Source organism: Dendrobates tinctorius, unplaced genomic scaffold (assembly GCF_039654945.1).
Source record: "Dendrobates tinctorius isolate UK_male_01 unplaced genomic scaffold, ASM3965494v1 ptg000182l, whole genome shotgun sequence".
NCBI classification, from domain to species: Eukaryota; Metazoa; Chordata; class Amphibia; order Anura; family Dendrobatidae; genus Dendrobates; species Dendrobates tinctorius.
The window spans coordinates 1,945,227-1,962,268 of NW_027361849.1; the positions used below are offsets into that span (position 1 = coordinate 1,945,227).

At 52.9% G+C, this 17,042-nt stretch overlaps 1 protein-coding gene across 1 annotated transcript in view; it reads right to left on the minus strand.

Moving 5' to 3' along the window:
- Positions 1-17,042, minus strand: part of LOC141054979 (protein mono-ADP-ribosyltransferase PARP9-like) — a 105,913-nt gene that overhangs the window by 83,474 nt on the left and 5,397 nt on the right. Inside the window, exon 2 of the mRNA XM_073551902.1 lies at positions 15,302-16,162. Within this exon, the coding sequence (XP_073408003.1) occupies positions 15,302-16,159 (858 nt within the window). The 5' untranslated portion in view covers positions 16,160-16,162. The remainder of the gene's footprint in view (positions 1-15,301; positions 16,163-17,042) is intronic.

The following is a 17,042-nucleotide window of genomic DNA, read 5'->3' on the forward strand; positions in this document are numbered from 1 at the left end:
AGAAGAAGAAGCAGAGAGTGGTGGTCATAGGGGAGAAGAAGCGGAGAGTGGTGGTCATGGGGGAGAAGAAGCAGAGGGTGGTGGTCACAGGGGAGAAGAAGAAGCGGAGAGTGGTGGTCACGGGGGAGAAGAAGAAGCGGAGAGTGGTGGTCACGGGGGAGAAGAAGAGGCAGAGAGTGGTGGTCACTGGGGAGAAGAAGAAGCAGAGGGTGGTGGTCATGGGGGAGAAGAAGAAGCGGAGAGTGGTGGTCATGGGGGAGAAGAAGAAGCGGAGAGTGGTGGTCATGGGGGAGAAGAAGAAGCGGAGAGTGGTGGTCATGGGGGAGGAGAAGAAGAAGCGGAGAGTGGTGGTCATGGGGGAGAAGAAGAAGCGGAGAGTGGTGGTCATGGGGGAGAAGAAGAAGCGGAGAGTGGTGGTCATGGGGGAGAAGAAGAAGCGGAGAGTGGTGGTCATGGGGGAGAAGAAGAAGCGGAGAGTGGTGGTCATGGGGGAGAAGAAGAAGCGGAGAGTGGTGGTCATGGGGGAGAAGAAGAAGCGGAGAGTGGTGGTCATGGGGGAGAAGAAGAAGCGGAGAGTGGTGGTCATGGGGGAGAAGAAGAAGCGGAGAGTGGTGGTCATGGGGGAGAAGAAGTAGCGGAGAGTGGTGGTCATGGGGGAGAAGAAGAAGCGGAGAGTGGTGGTCATGGGGGAGAAGAAGAAGCGGAGAGTGGTGGTCATGGGGGAGAAGAAGAAGCGGAGAGTGGTGGTCATGGGGGAGAAGAAGAAGCGGAGAGTGGTGGTCATGGGGGAGAAGAAGAAGCGGAGAGTGGTGGTCATGGGGGAGAAGAAGAAACGGAGAGTGGTGGTCATTGGGGAGAAGAAGAAGCGGAGAGTGGTGGTCATGGGGGAGAAGAAGAAGCAGAGAGTGGTGGTCATGGGGGAGAAGAAGAAGCGGAGAGTGGTGGTCATGGGGGAGAAGAAGCAGCGGAGAGTGGTGGTCATGGGGGAGAAGAAGAAGCGGAGAGTGGTGGTCACGGGGGAGAAGAAGAAGCGGAGAGTGGTGGTCACGGGGGAGAAGAAGAAGCGGAGAGTGGTGGTCACGGGGGAGAAGAAGCGGAGAGTGGTGGTCACGGGGGAGAAGAAGCGGAGAGTGGTGGTCACGGGGGAGAAGAAGCAGCGGAGAGTGGTGGTCACGGGGGAGAAGAAGCAGCGGAGAGTGGTGGTCACGGGGGAGAAGAAGCGGAGAGTGGTGGTCATGGGGGAGAAGAAGCGGAGAGTGGTGGTCATGGGGGAGAAGAAGAAGCGGAGAGTGGTGGTCATGGGGGAGAAGAAGAAGCGGAGAGTGGTGGTCATGGGGGAGAAGAAGAAGCGGAGAGTGGTGGTCATGGGGGAGAAGAAGAAGCGGAGAGTGGTGGTCATGGGGGAGAAGAAGAAGCGGAGAGTGGTGGTCATGGGGGAGAAGAAGAAGCGGAGAGTGGTGGTCACGGGGGAGAAGAAGAAGCGGAGAGTGGTGGTCACGGGGGAGAAGAAGCGAAGAGTGGTGGTCACGGGGGAGAAGAAGCGGAGAGTGGTGGTCACGGGGGAGAAGAAGCAGCGGAGAGTGGTGGTCACGGGGGAGAAGAAGCGGAGAGTGGTGGTCATGGGGGAGAAGAAGCGGAGAGTGGTGGTCATGGGGGAGAAGAAGAAGCGGAGAGTGGTGGTCATGGGGGAGAAGAAGAAGCGGAGAGTGGTGGTCATGGGGGAGAAGAAGAAGCGGAGAGTGGTGGTCATGGGGGAGAAGAAGCAGCGGAGAGTGGTGGTCATGGGGGAGAAGAAGAAGCGGAGAGTGGTGGTCATGGGGGAGAAGAAGAAGCGGAGAGTGGTGGTCATGGGGGAGAAGAAGAAGCGGAGAGTGGTGGTCACGGGGGAGAAGAAGCGGAGAGTGGTGGTCACGGGGGAGAAGAAGCAGCGGAGAGTGGTGGTCACGGGGGAGAAGAAGCGGAGAGTGGTGGTCATGGGGGAGAAGAAGCGGAGAGTGGTGGTCATGGGGGAGAAGAAGAAGCGGAGAGTGGTGGTCATGGGGGAGAAGAAGAAGCGGAGAGTGGTGGTCATGGGGGAGAAGAAGAAGCGGAGAGTGGTGGTCATGGGGGAGAAGAAGCGGAGAGTGGTGGTCATGGGGGAGAAGAAGCGGAGAGTGGTGGTCATGGGGGAGAAGAAACGGAGAGTGGTGGTCACGGGGGAGAAGAAGAGGCGGAGAGTGGTGGTCACGGGGGAGAAGAAGAGGCGGAGAGTGGTGGTCACTGGGGAGAAGAAGAGGCGGAGAGTGGTGGTCATGGGGAAGAAGCAGGAAATAGCGGTCAAAGGGAAGAAGAAGCGGAGAGTGATGATCAAGGGGAAGAAGAAGCGGCGAGTGGTGGTCATGGGGAAGGAAGAGAGGCCGCTATCTGCACACTGGATATAATCTTAAGAGAAATGTGCTGTCCTACAGGTGCAAGAATCAAAAGATGTGTCTGACAGGATATCAGGACTCTTCAGACCTACAGATGACTGCCCATTCCTGCTAAAACATGTGGGGACAAATGACACCGCAATAAACGACCTGGAAGTCATCTGCAGTGACTGAAGACTTAGGGTAAGTTCACACAGGGCGGTTTTGCTGCGTTTTTTTTTGCTGCAGCAAAACCTGATTTCTTGCCAGGAAAGAAGCTGCGGCAAAGATGCATGTTTAGGTGCATTTTTGTGTCTCTTTGTGTATGCTAAAAAAGTTGAGTGCCCCCAAAGAAAAAAAAACTGCTTCCTGTAGAACCACCCATAACATTACTGCTCATCTCCCTATACCAAGACATGGATACTACCAGAGTCTACCTCACAATAGCTCACTATCAGGACATCTCACTACCAGACACTCCCTCACAATAGCTCAATATCAGGACTCCTCACTACCAGACACTCCCTCACAATAACTCACTATCAGGATGTCACGGCCCCTGGCCCTGCCGTCTCAGCCCCCGGGCCCCCTGCCACGTTCCCAGTCAGGTCTCCCAGCGCGCGCAGCCATACTTACCGCGTCCGGCAGCCGCGCTCCTCCCAGCCCCGACGCCGGCTTCCTCCTCTGTGCGGCCGCGGCTGGTGACGTCACCGCGGGTCTCGCGCATGCGCCGTAGGCTGCGGTCAGCTCTCCCCATCTGACCCGGCCTCCGGCGGCGCCCTCCCCTGATGGCGCCGCCGGGCCAATGAGAGCACAGCGGCTGCTATATCAGGTCGTCCTCCCTTAATGGAGGCGCCTGACCGCTGTTGTTCATTCAGCACCTTTGGGTCCGCACGCTCGCCTGTCATCAGGCTCCTGGTGCTAATCTATCTTGTCCATTCCAGCTCCAGTCCTGTGTCCGTTCCTGTTCCAGTCCTGTGTCCGTTCCTGTTCCAGTCCTGTGTCCGTTCCTGTTCCAGTCCTGTGTCCGTTCCTGTTCCAGTCCTGTGTCCGTTCCTGTTCCAGTCCTGTGTCCGTTCCTGTTCCAGTCCTGAGTCCGTTCCTGTTCCAGTCCTGAGTCCGTTCCTGTTCCAGTCCTGAGTCCGTTCCTGTTCCAGTCCTGTGTCCGCACCGGTTCCAGTCCTGTGTCCGTTCCTGTTCCAGTCCTGTGTCCGTTCCTGTTCCAGTCCTGAGTCCGTTCCAGTTCCAGTCCTGAGTCCGTTCCTGTTCCAGTCCTGAGTCCGCACCGGTTCCAGTCCTGTGTCCGCACCGGTTCCAGTCCTGTGTCCGCACCGGTTCCAGTCCTGTGTCCGCACCGGTTCCAGTCCTGTGTCCGCACCGGTTCCAGTCCTGTGTCCGCACCGGTTCCAGTCCCGTGTCCGCACCGGTTCCAGTCCTGTGTCCGTTCCGGTTCCAGTCCTAAGTCCACACCTGCTCCAGTTCCGGGATCATACCTGTCCTAGTTCTGGGTCTGTACCTGTTCCGGCCCAGTCTCCGTACCTGCTCCAGCACTGCCTACCCGACTCCGTACCTGCTGTCCATCACAAACCACACCAACCCGGGTTCCAGCTCGCGGTCCAGCTCCAGTCCAGTCTACCGGATCTATTCCGAGCCGCCCCTCTTGGTTCCGGCTACCGTGGCATTCGAACCCCCGGACCTGCGCCTAACGGTCCCTGTATAGGGGTCGGCCACACCTGGTTGCTCGTTCGGTGTCCTTCGGTGCCACGGTCCAGAGGGTCCACTCCGGAGAACTTCGCTCGGCCTAGTACGGTGTCCCGAGTAACAGTGAGTAACAGTGCGGTCAGGCCATGGATCCCGCCGGAATTTCTGCTCCCGGGCAAAAGGAGTTGCTCTTTTTATGGGAGAACCAGGGGCGCATCATGTCGGTCATGAAGTCCATGGAGTCCCGTTTGTCCGCCCTTCAGGCAGCCGATCCCGGAAATGCCGCTCAGCTGGCTGGTCTCCAGCAGGAGTTGAGCCAGCAGCGGGACGCTCAGTCCCATATTTTGTCCTATATGGCCTCAGTAGACAGTCGCCTGGGAGATCTCCAGTCCGCCGCCGCTGCCTCAGCCGCCCTCCCTAATCCCGCTCCGTTTCCCTCTCCTCGCTTGGCTAAACCACCCCGGTACAGTGGGGACCCCAAACAGTGTAGGGGGTTCCTAAACCAGTGTGGCTTGCATTTCGAGCTGCAGCCTCACCAGTATCCCTCCGATAGAGCCAAGGTGGCCTTTATCATGTCCCATCTGGAGGGAGAGGCCTTGTCCTGGCTAAATCCGCTCTGGGAGAGGGACGATCCCATAGTCTCTAGTATTCCGGTTTTTCTGGACACCTCTCGTAAGGTGTTTGATGAGCCTGGACGAATAGCCTCGCTTACGGAATCACTCTTCAACCTCCACCAGGGTTCCCTTACTGTCGGTCAGTACGCCATTCGGTTCCGCACCATGTCCTCAGAGTTAGGATGGAATAACGCGGCATTGGTCGGGGGCCTTTTGGCGGGGGTTGTCGGGCAGAATTAAGGATGAGTTAGCGGGGCGGGATACTCCTACCACCCTCGAGGACCTCATCTCCCTGGCCACTCGGATTGACCTCCGGTTTCAGGAGCGCGCCCGGGAATCAGCGAGGGACAGGAGACCCATTCGGCCTGCTCCGCCCACTAGTCGGCCCTTTAGCCCACGCTCGCCCGGTCCTGTACATACTCCGCCTCCCGAGCCTATGCAGGTAGATCGGGTCCGGATAACTGAGAGACGTCAGAGGGAGAGACGGGAGCAGGGTCTCTGTCTATATTGCGGAAACGCTTCCCACTTCATCCGCTCTTGTCCAGTGAGACCGGGAAACTCCTCCACCTAGGCCAGGTAAGAGAGGCCGTCCTAGGTGATTATGAATCCTCTCAGCCCCTTACACTTTCTGTTCTTTTACTTTCAGGGGAGAGGCGTGGGTCCGAGGTGGCCTATGTGGATTCGGGCTCAGCAGGCAACTTCATCCGGCGTGAAGTGGTGGATAAGTATCGCATTCCCGTGGTCACCCTGAAGAACCACCGGCTGCTCGCTTCCGTTGACGGCAGACCGCTACAGGAGTCCATCACTGCGGTCACGGAGGAGGTTGTCTTACAAGTCGGCGCTCTCCACTGAGAAAAAGTGGCCTTCTACGTGTTGCCCGACCTGTCTCATGCCATTCTTCTTGGCCTCCCGTGGCTACGGACACACCAGCCGGTACTCAACTGGTCGACCGGGGAGGTCTTACGCTGGGGAGATCCTTGTCATGGTCGCTGTCTGAACCTCATTCATCCGGTCGTTCCCACCCGCCCACCTCAGGAGCTCTCGGGACTCCACTCAGCCTATTGGGCTTATGCCGACGTGTTCGACAAGAAGGAGTCGGAGGTTCTCCCGCCACATCGGTCCTTCGATTGCCCGATCGAGTTAATCCCTGGTTCTACTCCTCCTAGGGGCAGGATATATCCCGTCTCCTGCGGAATCCGCAGCCATGTCTGAATACGTCGCGGAGAACCTCGCCAAGGGATTCATTCGGAAGTCTTCGTCTCCTGCGGGCGCCGGGTTCTTCTTTGTCAAAAAGAAGGACGGTTCTCTGCGCCCTTGTATCGACTATAGAGGATTGAACAGCATTACTATCAAGAACCGGTACCCGCTCCCTCTTATCCCGGAGTTGTTTGACCGTCTCAGAGGGGCCCGCATCTTCTCCAAATTGGACCTCAGGGGGGCGTACAACCTCATCCGCATCCGTGCCGGCGATGAATGGAAGACCGCCTTTAACACTCGTGACGACCATTACGAGTACTTGGTGACGCCCTTCGGTCTGTGCAATGCCCCGGCGGTGTTCCAGGAGTTCGTCAATGAAATCTTTCGGGACCTCCTGTACTCCTGTGTCATAGTATACCTGGATGACATCCTGGTCTTCTCCCCAGATCTTCCGTCTCACAGGAGGACCGTCCGCCTTGTTCTTCAGCGTCTTCGGGAGAATCATTTATATGCCAAGATGGAGAAGTGCCTGTTCAAGCAGACCTCACTGCCTTTTCTGGGTTACATCGTCTCTGATGCCGGACTGCAGATGGATCCTGAAAAACTCTCCGCCATTCTCAAGTGGCCTCGTCCAGTTGGCTTAAGAGCCATCCAACGTTTTTTGGGGTTCGCCAACTACTATCGGCAATTCATTCCGCATTTTTCCTCACTCTCCAAGCCGATCTCTGCCCTTACCTGTAAGGGGATCCCTACTAATTCTTGGACACCCGAAGCCGAAGAGGCCTTCCAGTTGCTAAAACAAGCGTTTTCCACGGCTCCCGTTTTGATCCGTCCAGAGAGCGACAAACCTTTTGTGCTGGAAGTGGACGCGTCCTCGACTGGCGCCGGGGCTGTCTTATCCCAGAGAACTGGCTCGGGCCGCCTACGTCCCTGTGGTTTCTTCTCCAGAGCCTTCTCCCCAGCTGAGTGTAATTACTCGATTGGCGACCGCGAGTTATTGGCCATCAAACTGGCATTGGAGGAGTGGCGTCACCTTCTGGAAGGAGCTGTCCACCCATTTGTTGTTTATTCTGACCACAAGAATCTAGCCTACCTCCAGTCCGCCCAGAGACTCAATCCTCGACAGGCTAGATGGTCCCTGTTTTTTGCTCGATTTGATTTCAAGCTGCACTTTCGCCCCGGAGACAGGAACACTAAAGCCGATGCCCTATCCAGGGTCTTTCAGCCGTGTGAATCTGGGGAGGAATCTTCCCATGTTATCGAGCCCTCGAAGATAATCACAGTGGCTCCGCTGACGCTGCTGTCTCCACCCCCGGGCAAAACTCTTGTGCCAGAGAACGTCAGGAGAAGAGTTCTTCTATGGGGTCATTCCTCCAAGGTGGCTGGCCATGCCGGAATTAGGAAAACCCTGGCCCTCATAACACGGTATTACTGGTGGTCCACTCTTCGTCAGGATGTGGTGGACTTCGTCGCCTCCTGTTCTTCTTGTGCAAGGAACAAGACACCTTGTCGTTCTCCTTTTGGCCTGCTGCTTCCGTTACCGATACTGAAGTCTCCTTGGGAGAGTATCGCCATGGATTTTATCACGGATCTGCCCCGCTCGTCTGGCTGTACGGTGATCCTTGTGGTCGTGGACCGCTTTTCTAAGATGGCGCATTTCCTTCCGTTAAGTGGCCTTCCTTCCGCACCTGCTTTAGCCAAGATCTTCGTTCATCAGATTTTTAGGTTACATGGCCTTCCTCAACGAATTGTGTCAGATCGTGGAGTACAGTTTACGGCTAAATTTTGGAGGGCGCTTTGCAAGCTTCTGGACATATCCTTGGATTTCTCATCTGCCTATCATCCGCAGACCAATGGGCAAGTGGAACGAACTAACCAGACGCTGACTACATACCTTCGGCATTTCTCCAACGCCCATCAAGATGACTGGGTTGAGCTGCTTCCATGGGCGGAGCTCGCCTATAATAATCATGCTGGCGAATCCTTTACCAAATCACCTTTTTTCGTAGTATTTGGAAAACATCCTAACATACCTCTTCTTGTCACCCCAGCCTCCGAGGTACCGGCAGCCAATTCCCAGTTCCAGGAATTCTCTGAGATCTGGTCCGAGACCAACGCAGCTCTCAAGAGAGCCAGCGAGCAAATGAAGAGACACGCAGACAAGAGAAGGCTGGACCCCCCACCGTTTCACATTGGGGATAAGGTCTGGCTATCGTCCAAGTACATTCGACTGAAACTACCCTCTTACAAGCTGGGCCCCCGGTACATTGGTCCTTTTGAGATCCTGGAACGAGTCAACGAAGTCGCCTACAGGTGATGCAAAAACTATTTTTACAATAAAAAGCGTCTTTTAGCGTGTGACAGCTGCCAAACATAAAAACCGCCATAAATAGTACATCAAACCCCCCGTTATCACCCCCTTAGTTAGGGAAAAATAATAAAACTAAAAGAAAATGTATTTATTTCCATTTTTCCATTAGGGCTAGGGTTAGGGCTAGGGTTAGGGCTGAGATTAGGGTTAGGGGTGTGTTGGGGTTAGGGTTGGAGTTAGAATTGGGGGTTTCCACTGTTTGGGCACATCAGGGGCTCTCCAAATGCAACATGGCGTCTGATCTCAATTCCAGCCAATTCTGAGTTGAAAAAGTCAAATGGTGCTCCTTCCCTTCCAAGCTCTGCCATGCGCCCAAACAGTGTTTTACCCCCACATGTAGGGTATCAGCCTACTCAGGTCAAATTGCAAAACAATTTTTGGGGTCCAATTTCTCCTCTAACCCTTAGGAAAATAAAAAATTGGGGGCAAAAATATCATTTTTGTGGAAAAAAATGATTTTTTTATTTTCATGTCCGAGCGTTATAAACTTCTGTGAAGCACTTGGGGGTTCAAAGTGCTCACCACACATCTAGATAAGTTCCGTGGGGGGTCTAGTGTCCAAAATGGGGTCACTTGTGGGGAGTTTCAATAGTTTAGGTACATCAGGGGCTCTTCAAACGCACATGACACCCGCAGACCATTCCATCAAAGTCTGCATTCCAAAACGTCACTGCTTCCCTTCCGAGCCCCGACGTGTGTCCATACAGTAGTTTTCTCCCACATATGGGGTGTCAGCGTACTCATGACAAATTGGACAACAACTTTTGGGGTCCAATTTCTCCTGTTACCCTTGGGAAAATGAAAAAATTGGGGACTAATTGATCATGTTTGTGGAAAAAATACGATTTTTTTATTTTCATGCCCTGGCATTATAAACTTCTGTGAAGCCTTTGGGGGTTCAAAGTGCTCACCTCACATCTAGATAAGTTCCTTAGGGGGTCTAGTTTTCAAAATGGGGTCATTTGTAGGGGGTTTCCACTGTTTAGGTACATTAGGGGCTCTCCAAAGGCAACATGACACCCGCAGACCATTCCATCAAAGTCTGCATTCCAAAACGTCACTACTTCCCTTCCGAGCCCTGACGTGTGTCCATACAGTAGTTTTTTCCCACATATGGGGTGTCAGCGTACTCAGGACAAATTGGACAACAACTTTTGGGGTTCAATTTCTCCTGTTACCCTTGGGAAAATAAAAAAATTGGGGACTAATTGATCAGGTTTGTGGAAAAAATACGATTTTTTTATTTTCATGCCCTGGCATTATAAACTTCTGTGAAGCCTTTGGGGTTCAAAGTGCTCACCTCACATCTAGATAAGTTCCTTAGGGGGTCTAGTTTTCAAAATGGGGTCATTTGTGGGGGGTTTCCACTGTTTAGGTACATTAGGGGCTCTCCAAAGGCATCATGACACCCGCAGATCATTCCATCAAAGTCTGCATTCCAAAACGTCACTACTTCCCTTTCGAGCCCCGACGTGTGCCCATACAGTAGTTTTCTCCCACATATGGGGTATCAGCATACTCAGGACAAATTGGACAACAACTTTTGGGGTCCAATTTCTCCTGGTACCCTTGGGAAAATAAAAAAAATGGTGACTAAAAGATCATGTTTGTGGAAAAAATACGAATTTTTTATTTTCACGCCCGGGCGTTATAAACTTCTGTGAAGCACTGGGGGGTTCAAAGTGCTCACCACACATCTAGATAAGTTCCTTGGGGGGTCTAGTTTACAAAATGGTGTCATTTGTGGGGGGTTTCCACTATTTAGGTACATCAGGGGTTTTCCAATCGCGACATGGTGTCCGATCTCAATTCCAGCCAAAAACGTCAAATGGCGCTGCTTCCCTTCCGAGCTCTGCCATGCGCCCAAATAGTGGTTTACCCCCACATGTGGGGTATCAGCGTACTCAGGACAAATTGCACAATAACTTTTAGGGTCCTGTTTCCCTTGGAAAAATAAGAATTGAGGGTGAAAAGATCATTTTTGAGGAAAAAATATGATTTTTTAATTGTACGGCTGTATGTTATAAACTTCTGTGAAGCCCTTGGGGGTTCAAAGTTCTCACCACACATCTAGATAAGTTCCTTAGGGGGTCTAGTTTCCAAAATGGTGTCATTTGTGGGGGGTTTCCACTGTTTTGGTACATCAGGGGTTTTCCAATCGCGACATGATGTCCGATCTCAATTCCAGCCAAAAACGTCAAATGGCGCCGCTTCCGAGCTCTGCCATGCGCCCAAATAGTGGTTTACCCCCACATGTGGGGTATCAGCGTACTCAGGACAAATTGCACAATAACTTTTAGGGTCCTGTTACCCTTGGGAAAATAAAAATTGGGGTGAAAAGATCATTTTAGTGGAAAAATATGATTTTTTAATTGTACCGCTGTACGTTATAAACTTCTGTAAAGCCCTTGTGGGTTCAAAGTTCTCACCACATATCTAGATAAGTTCCTTAGGGGGTCTAGTTTCCAAAATGGGGTCACTTGTAGGGGGTTTCCACTGTTTAGGTACATCAGGGACTCTCCAAACGTGACATGGCGTCCGATCTGAATTCCAGCCAATTTTGCATTGAAAAAGTCAAACGGCGCTCCTTCCATTCTGAGCTCTGCCATGCGCCGAAACAGTCGTTCCCCCCCCACATATCAGGTATCAGCCTACTCAGGACAAATTGCACAATAACTTTTGCAGTCCAATTTCTCCTGTTACCCTTGGTAAAATAAAAAAAATTGAACCTGAAGTATTTTTTTTGTGAAAAAAGTTAGATGTTCATTTTTTTTTAAATATTCAAAAAAATTCCTGTGACGCACCTAAAGGGTTAATAAACTTCTTGAATGTGGTTTTGAGCACCTTGAGGGGTGCAGTTTTTAGAATGGTGTCACTTTGGGGTATTTTCTATCATATAGACCCCTCAAAGTGGCTTCAAATGTGATGTGGTCCTAAAAATAAAATGGTGTTGTAAAAATGAGAAATCGCTGGTCAACTTTTAACCCTTATAACTTCCTAACAAAAAAAAAATTTCGGTTCCAAAATTGTGCTGATGTAAAGTAAACATGTGGGAAATGTTAGTTATCAAGTTTTTTGTGTGCCATATCTTTGTGATTTAAGGGCATAAAAATTCAAAGTTGGAAAATTGCGAAATTTTCAAAATTTTCGCCAAATTTCCGTTTTTCTCACAAATAAACGCAAGTTATTTGAATGAAATTTTACCACTAACATGAAGTACAATATGTCACGAGAAAATAATGTCAGAATCACCGGGATCCATGGAAGCGTTCCAGAGTTATGACCTCATAAAGGTACAGTGGTCAGAATTGTAAAAATTGGCCCGGTCATGAACGTGCAAACCACCCTTGGGGATGAAGGGGTTAAGCGGAGATTCACATATGCTCCGGTTCTACGGCAACCTGATGTCTCACTCCCATTTCAGGTGGAGGTAGATGCTTCTGAGATTGGTGCAGGAGCCGTTTTGTCGCAAAGAGATCCGGTGACTTCTAAGATGAATCCCTGTGCCTTCTTTTCTCGAAAATTTTCCCCATCTGAACGTAAGTATGACGTGGGGAATCGGGAATTGTTGGCCATGACATGGGCATTTGAAGAGTGGAGACATTGGTTGGAGGGAGCTAGACATCAAGTTGTGGTCCTCACTGACCACAAGAATTTGATTTATCTTGAATCAGCCAAACGCTTGAATCCTAGACAGGCTAGATGGGCCTTGTTTTTCACACGTTTTAATTTTGTGGTCTCTTTTCTTCCGGGCACTAAGAATGTTAAGGCAGATGCCCTTTCTAGGAGTTTCTTTGCCGATTCTCTTAATGTGACCGAGCCTACTACCATCCTAGGTGAGGGGGTAGTTCTTTCCGCCATCTCACCCGATTTGAGACGTGCCCTGGAGGAATTTCAGGAGGACAAACCTGAACGTTGCCCTATGGGAAAATTGTATGTCCCTGACCAGTGGAGGAAAAGAGTAATGTCTGAAATTCATTGCTCAGTGTTGGCTGGTCATCCAGGTATTTTTGGTACCAGAGATTTGGTGAGTCTGTCTTTTTGGTGGCCTGCCTTATCTCGTGATGTCAGGAATTTTGTGCAGTCCTGTGGGACTTGTTCTCGGTCCAAGCCCTGTTCTCGTTCTAGTGGGTTGTTGATGCCCCTGCCGGTGGTGCCCAGGAGGCCATGGACTCATATCTCAATGGATTTTATTTCTGATCTTCCCGTCTCTCAGAGAATGACTGTTATCTGGGTGATCTGTGATCGATTCTCTAAGATGGTCCATCTTGTACCACTCCCAAAGTTGTCATCTTCTTCTGAGTTGGTGCCCTTGTTTTTACAACAGGTGGCTCGGTTGCACGGGATTCCTGAGAACATTGTGTCGGACAGAGGAGTCCAGTTTGTTTCCAGATTTTGGAGAGCTTTTTGTTCCAAACTGGGAATTCAGTTATCTTTTTCTCCTCTGCATTTCATCCTCAGACCAATGGGCAGACTGAGAGAAGAAACCAGGCTTTGGAGTCCTACTTGAGATGTTTCATATCTGATCAGGATGACTGGGTCTCATTTTTGCCCTTGGCCGAATTTGCGCTAAACAATAGGGCTAGTTCTGCCACTTTGATGTCGCCCTTTTTCTGTAACTTTGGGTTTCATCCTCGATTTTCTTCAGGGCAGGTGGAATCTTCGACCTGCCCAAGTGTGGATTCTGTGGTAGTGAGAATGCAGCAGATTGGGACCAAGTGGTAGATAAGTTGTCCCACTCTCAGGAAAAAGCCCAACGGTTTTCCAACTGGCATAGGATCATTGGTCCCCGGTTTAAAGTGGGTGATATGGTTTGGTTGTCGTCAAAGAATATTCCTATGCAGGTTGCGTCTCCAAAATTCAAGCCAAGATTCATTGGACCTTATAAGATTTTGGAAATCCTTAATCCCGTTTCTTTCCGTTTGGCTCTTCCAGTTACATTTATGATTTATAACGTGTTCCATAAATCCTTGTTGAAGAGGTTTGTAGAGCCAGTAGTTCCCATGGCGGCGCCTCCTGACCCTGTATTGGTTAAAGGCAATGTGGAATATGAGGTAGGGAAAATATTGGATTCTTGTTTGGCTAGACGGAGACTCCAGTACTTGGTCAAATGGAAAGGTTATGGCCAGGAGGATAATTCTTGGGTCTCTGCTTCTGACATTCATGCCGAAAGATTGGTTCGTGCTTTTCACCGGGCCCATCGTGACCGGCCTTGTGGCTTGGATGAAGGTTCAGTGACCCCCTCCTCAAGGGGGGGGGGGGGTACTGTTGTGAATTCTCTCTCTGGCTTCCCTCTGGTGATTACTGAAGATAGTGGAGCTGGTCAGATTGAAAGTTCTATTTCTGGGTTCCCTCTGGTGGTTACTGGAGGGAGTGGAGCTGATCTGATTGACAGAGGCTTGCCACCTGATAATGAGGATGACGATTGTAGATCTGGGGTTTCTGATTGGGATTTAAGACAGCTGACTCCCTCTATCCCTGCTGGTGATTTTCTTCCTGTGCTTTCTGAGGTCTGATGTCTCCTGCTCTTTCCCTACATGGTTCAGCTAAGTGGTTCATTTGCTATTCTGTTTGCATTTGATCTGGTTTTGTCTATCTCTGCTTTGTGCGGGCCAGGTCCGGCTGGGGCTGTGCTGAATCACCAGCCATATGTTACTGCTTGTGCCAGTTTGTTTTATCCCCTGTTATATTGGTCTCTTTTTGCTTTGCTTTCAGAATATACCAGAGTGCTGATATAGTGGGGGGCGAAGTCGTGCGACTTCAGTGTTCTTTGTGCATCAGATGTGTTGGACTTTTTGCAGGGTTTTTTGCGTGATTGCAGACAGTGTCTTTCCTTTCCTGTGCTGTCTAGTCAGTGTGGGCCCCATCGTTTGCTCAGTCTATTTTTCTGCCTGCGTTTGTGTTTTCATCTTGTCTCACCGACAATATATGTTTGGGGGCTATCTATTGTCAGGAACACCGCACTGCACTTGCTCACTGAGCCAGTGCGGGTGTCCTGAGTACAAAAACAGTGCTCAAAGATACCTGTGGAGCGGGGCAGCAGCGACGACGATGTGTGCATCAGACTATCAGGACCTGAAGCAAGTGACTGCTGGGGGCGTGACCTAAGCTCCACAGAGCCAGGAGCTGCAGGGAAACTCCTAGAAAGGTAACTACGGGACAAGTTACCAAGGGGCATAGACAGGGACGTAAACCAGAAGCCGGGTCAAAGCACGAGATAGCAGGACAGTACCAAAGGGTTAGACAGAGCGGATAGTCAGGACGTAGCAATAGATCAGAAAACCAGAATGGACAATAGATGATACAAAAGGGGCAAACTGTAACGGAGTAACAATAGCCAAGCCAGGAGGTCAGAACCGGAGAAGACAATAGTACCAAAACGTGAGACAGAGAACTGAGTGAGGGGACAGACCGGGTCATACACGGGAATCAAACAAGCAATGCAGTATCCACGCACACCAGGGGGTCAGACACACAGCCAGAATAACAGTATAGCTGACAGGGAATCCTAGTCTGGAGTGAGTATAAATACCCCTCCCAGATCCAAAGAGAGGCCGGCAAAAGTTAATCCTGTGAGAACAGGACATTAACCATGTCCTAACCATGACATCTATTCCTTTGGGGTCTGCTCTGGGGCAGTTTAGATTTCACCTTTCTTGCTTTAGGCCGAGTTAGTTCTCCGGCTGTACCGAGGCTTCTAGGATCATCGTAGGTACGCTCCACGGCTACTGCTAGTTGTGTGGACAGGATCAGGGGTCTGCAATTCGCTTAGTTACCAACCTCTCTGGTTTTCTGTGACTTAGCCTGGGCCTGCTATCCTCCTCGGTGACCCATTCATAACACCCCCCCGTATCTCTCACTATCCCCTCTGTATCTCTCACTATCCCCCCTGTATCTCTCACTATCCCCCGTATCACTATCAGTTATATGAACTTTCCCATCAATCTGCACACGCGCGCCCGGATCACACGGCTGGACTACGATTGGTGAATTCATCACATATTGGCACTTTTTGAAGACAAGACACCAACCTTCTGCTCTTCGATCATTCCCATCTTAAGGTGAAGGCTCAGACCATTGATAGTGATGGACGCCTCTTGCTGCCAGTGCTCATTGTGGGAGGAGGACGCTGCGGAGAGGTAGGAGGACGCTGCGGCCGCCAGCCTGTCACTACCCCCGAGGATCCGCTCGCACGCTGCCCTCATGGCTTGCACGGTTTTGTCATCGTTGTTCACCAGTCGGACTTCGCTCAGACAATCTTGATTCTCACGGCTACAAAATGTCTGAACGGTTTTCACTATGATTTCCGCGCAGAGGTCGAGGGGGAATCCAAAGATGCCGGAGCTGACGGCAGGGATGGCCACGGAGTGCAGGTCGGGGTGGCAGCTCACATAGAGCAGCACGTTGTGGATGGCGTGCTGCAGCTCTGCCTGACATTGCTCCGCAGCCCAGTTGTTCCAGATCGGCCCCACCGCATGGACGATGGTCTTACAGGGCAGCGCGCCTGCGCTCGTCACCGCGATGCCCCCCGTCTTCACTGCTCCACTCCTAGCAATGTATTCCCGACTCTCCCGGACAATCTGCCACCCCCCAGCCTCCACCAGGGCGTGCGCCAGCCCCGCCGTGTGCTCCAGGCGGCCATTAGCTGCGTTCACCACCACGTCGCTGTCTTGTCGGGTCACGTCGTCCCTCCACACGCTGATCAGGGGTCCGTGGAGGGGACGCTTCTCATACACCTTGATGGGAGCAGGAGCGGCCGCGGGTCTGGGTGCGGTCACCTCGGCCGTGCACCGAAATCTCCGGATGAACAAGTCGTTCACATTACTCTCACAGCGGAGGAGGCCGCGAAAAACGTCTGCGGGGACCGAAACCTTCCGCACAACATCCATCTCCTGCAGAGAAAGCAGAGGCCGTCATGGAGGAGACCACCCGGACTAGAAAATACACCCCGTACAGAGAGGACGACGCGGGGGCCGGACAAGGAGGGCAGGGGCATAAGGGGAGGCCGCAGGGGGTGTACGAGGAGGCCGCGGGGGGGCGTACGAGGAGAGAGCGAGGGGGAGCGTACGAGGAGGCCGCGGGGGGCGTACGAGGATGGAGCGGGGGAGCGTACGAGGATGGAGCGGGGGAGCGTACGAGGAGGGCGCGGGGGGAGCGTACGAGGAGGGCGCGGGGGGAGCGTACGAGGAGGGCGCGGGGGGGAGCGTACGAGGAGGGCGCGGGGGGAAGCGTACGAGGAGGGCGCGGGGGGGAGCGTACGAGGAGGCCGCGGGGGGGAGCGTACGAGGAGGCCGCGGGGGGGAGCGTACGAGGAGGCCGCGGGGGGGAGCGTACGAGGAGGCCGCGGGGGGGAGCGTACGAGGAGGCCGCGGGGGGGAGCGTACGAGGAGGCCGCGGGGGGGAGCGTACGAGGAGGCCGCGGGGGGGAGCGTACGAGGAGGCCGCGGGGGGGAGCGTACGAGGAGGGCCCGGGGGCCGGAAGGCAGGGGGGAGGGGCGTACGAGGAGAGAGCGTGTGAGGATGGAGCGGGGGGAGCGTACGAGGACGTGGGGGGGCGCACGAGGAGGGCGCAGGGGGGAGCGTACGAGGAGGGCGCGGGGGGGAGCGTACGAGGAGGCCGCGGGGGGGAGCGTACGAGGAGGCCGCGGGGGGGAGCGTACGAGGAGGCCGCGGGGGGGAGCGTACGAGGAGGCCGCGGGGGGGAGCGTACGAGGAGGCCGCGGGGGGGAGCGTACGAGGAGGCCGCGGGGGGGAGCGTACGAGGAGGCCGCG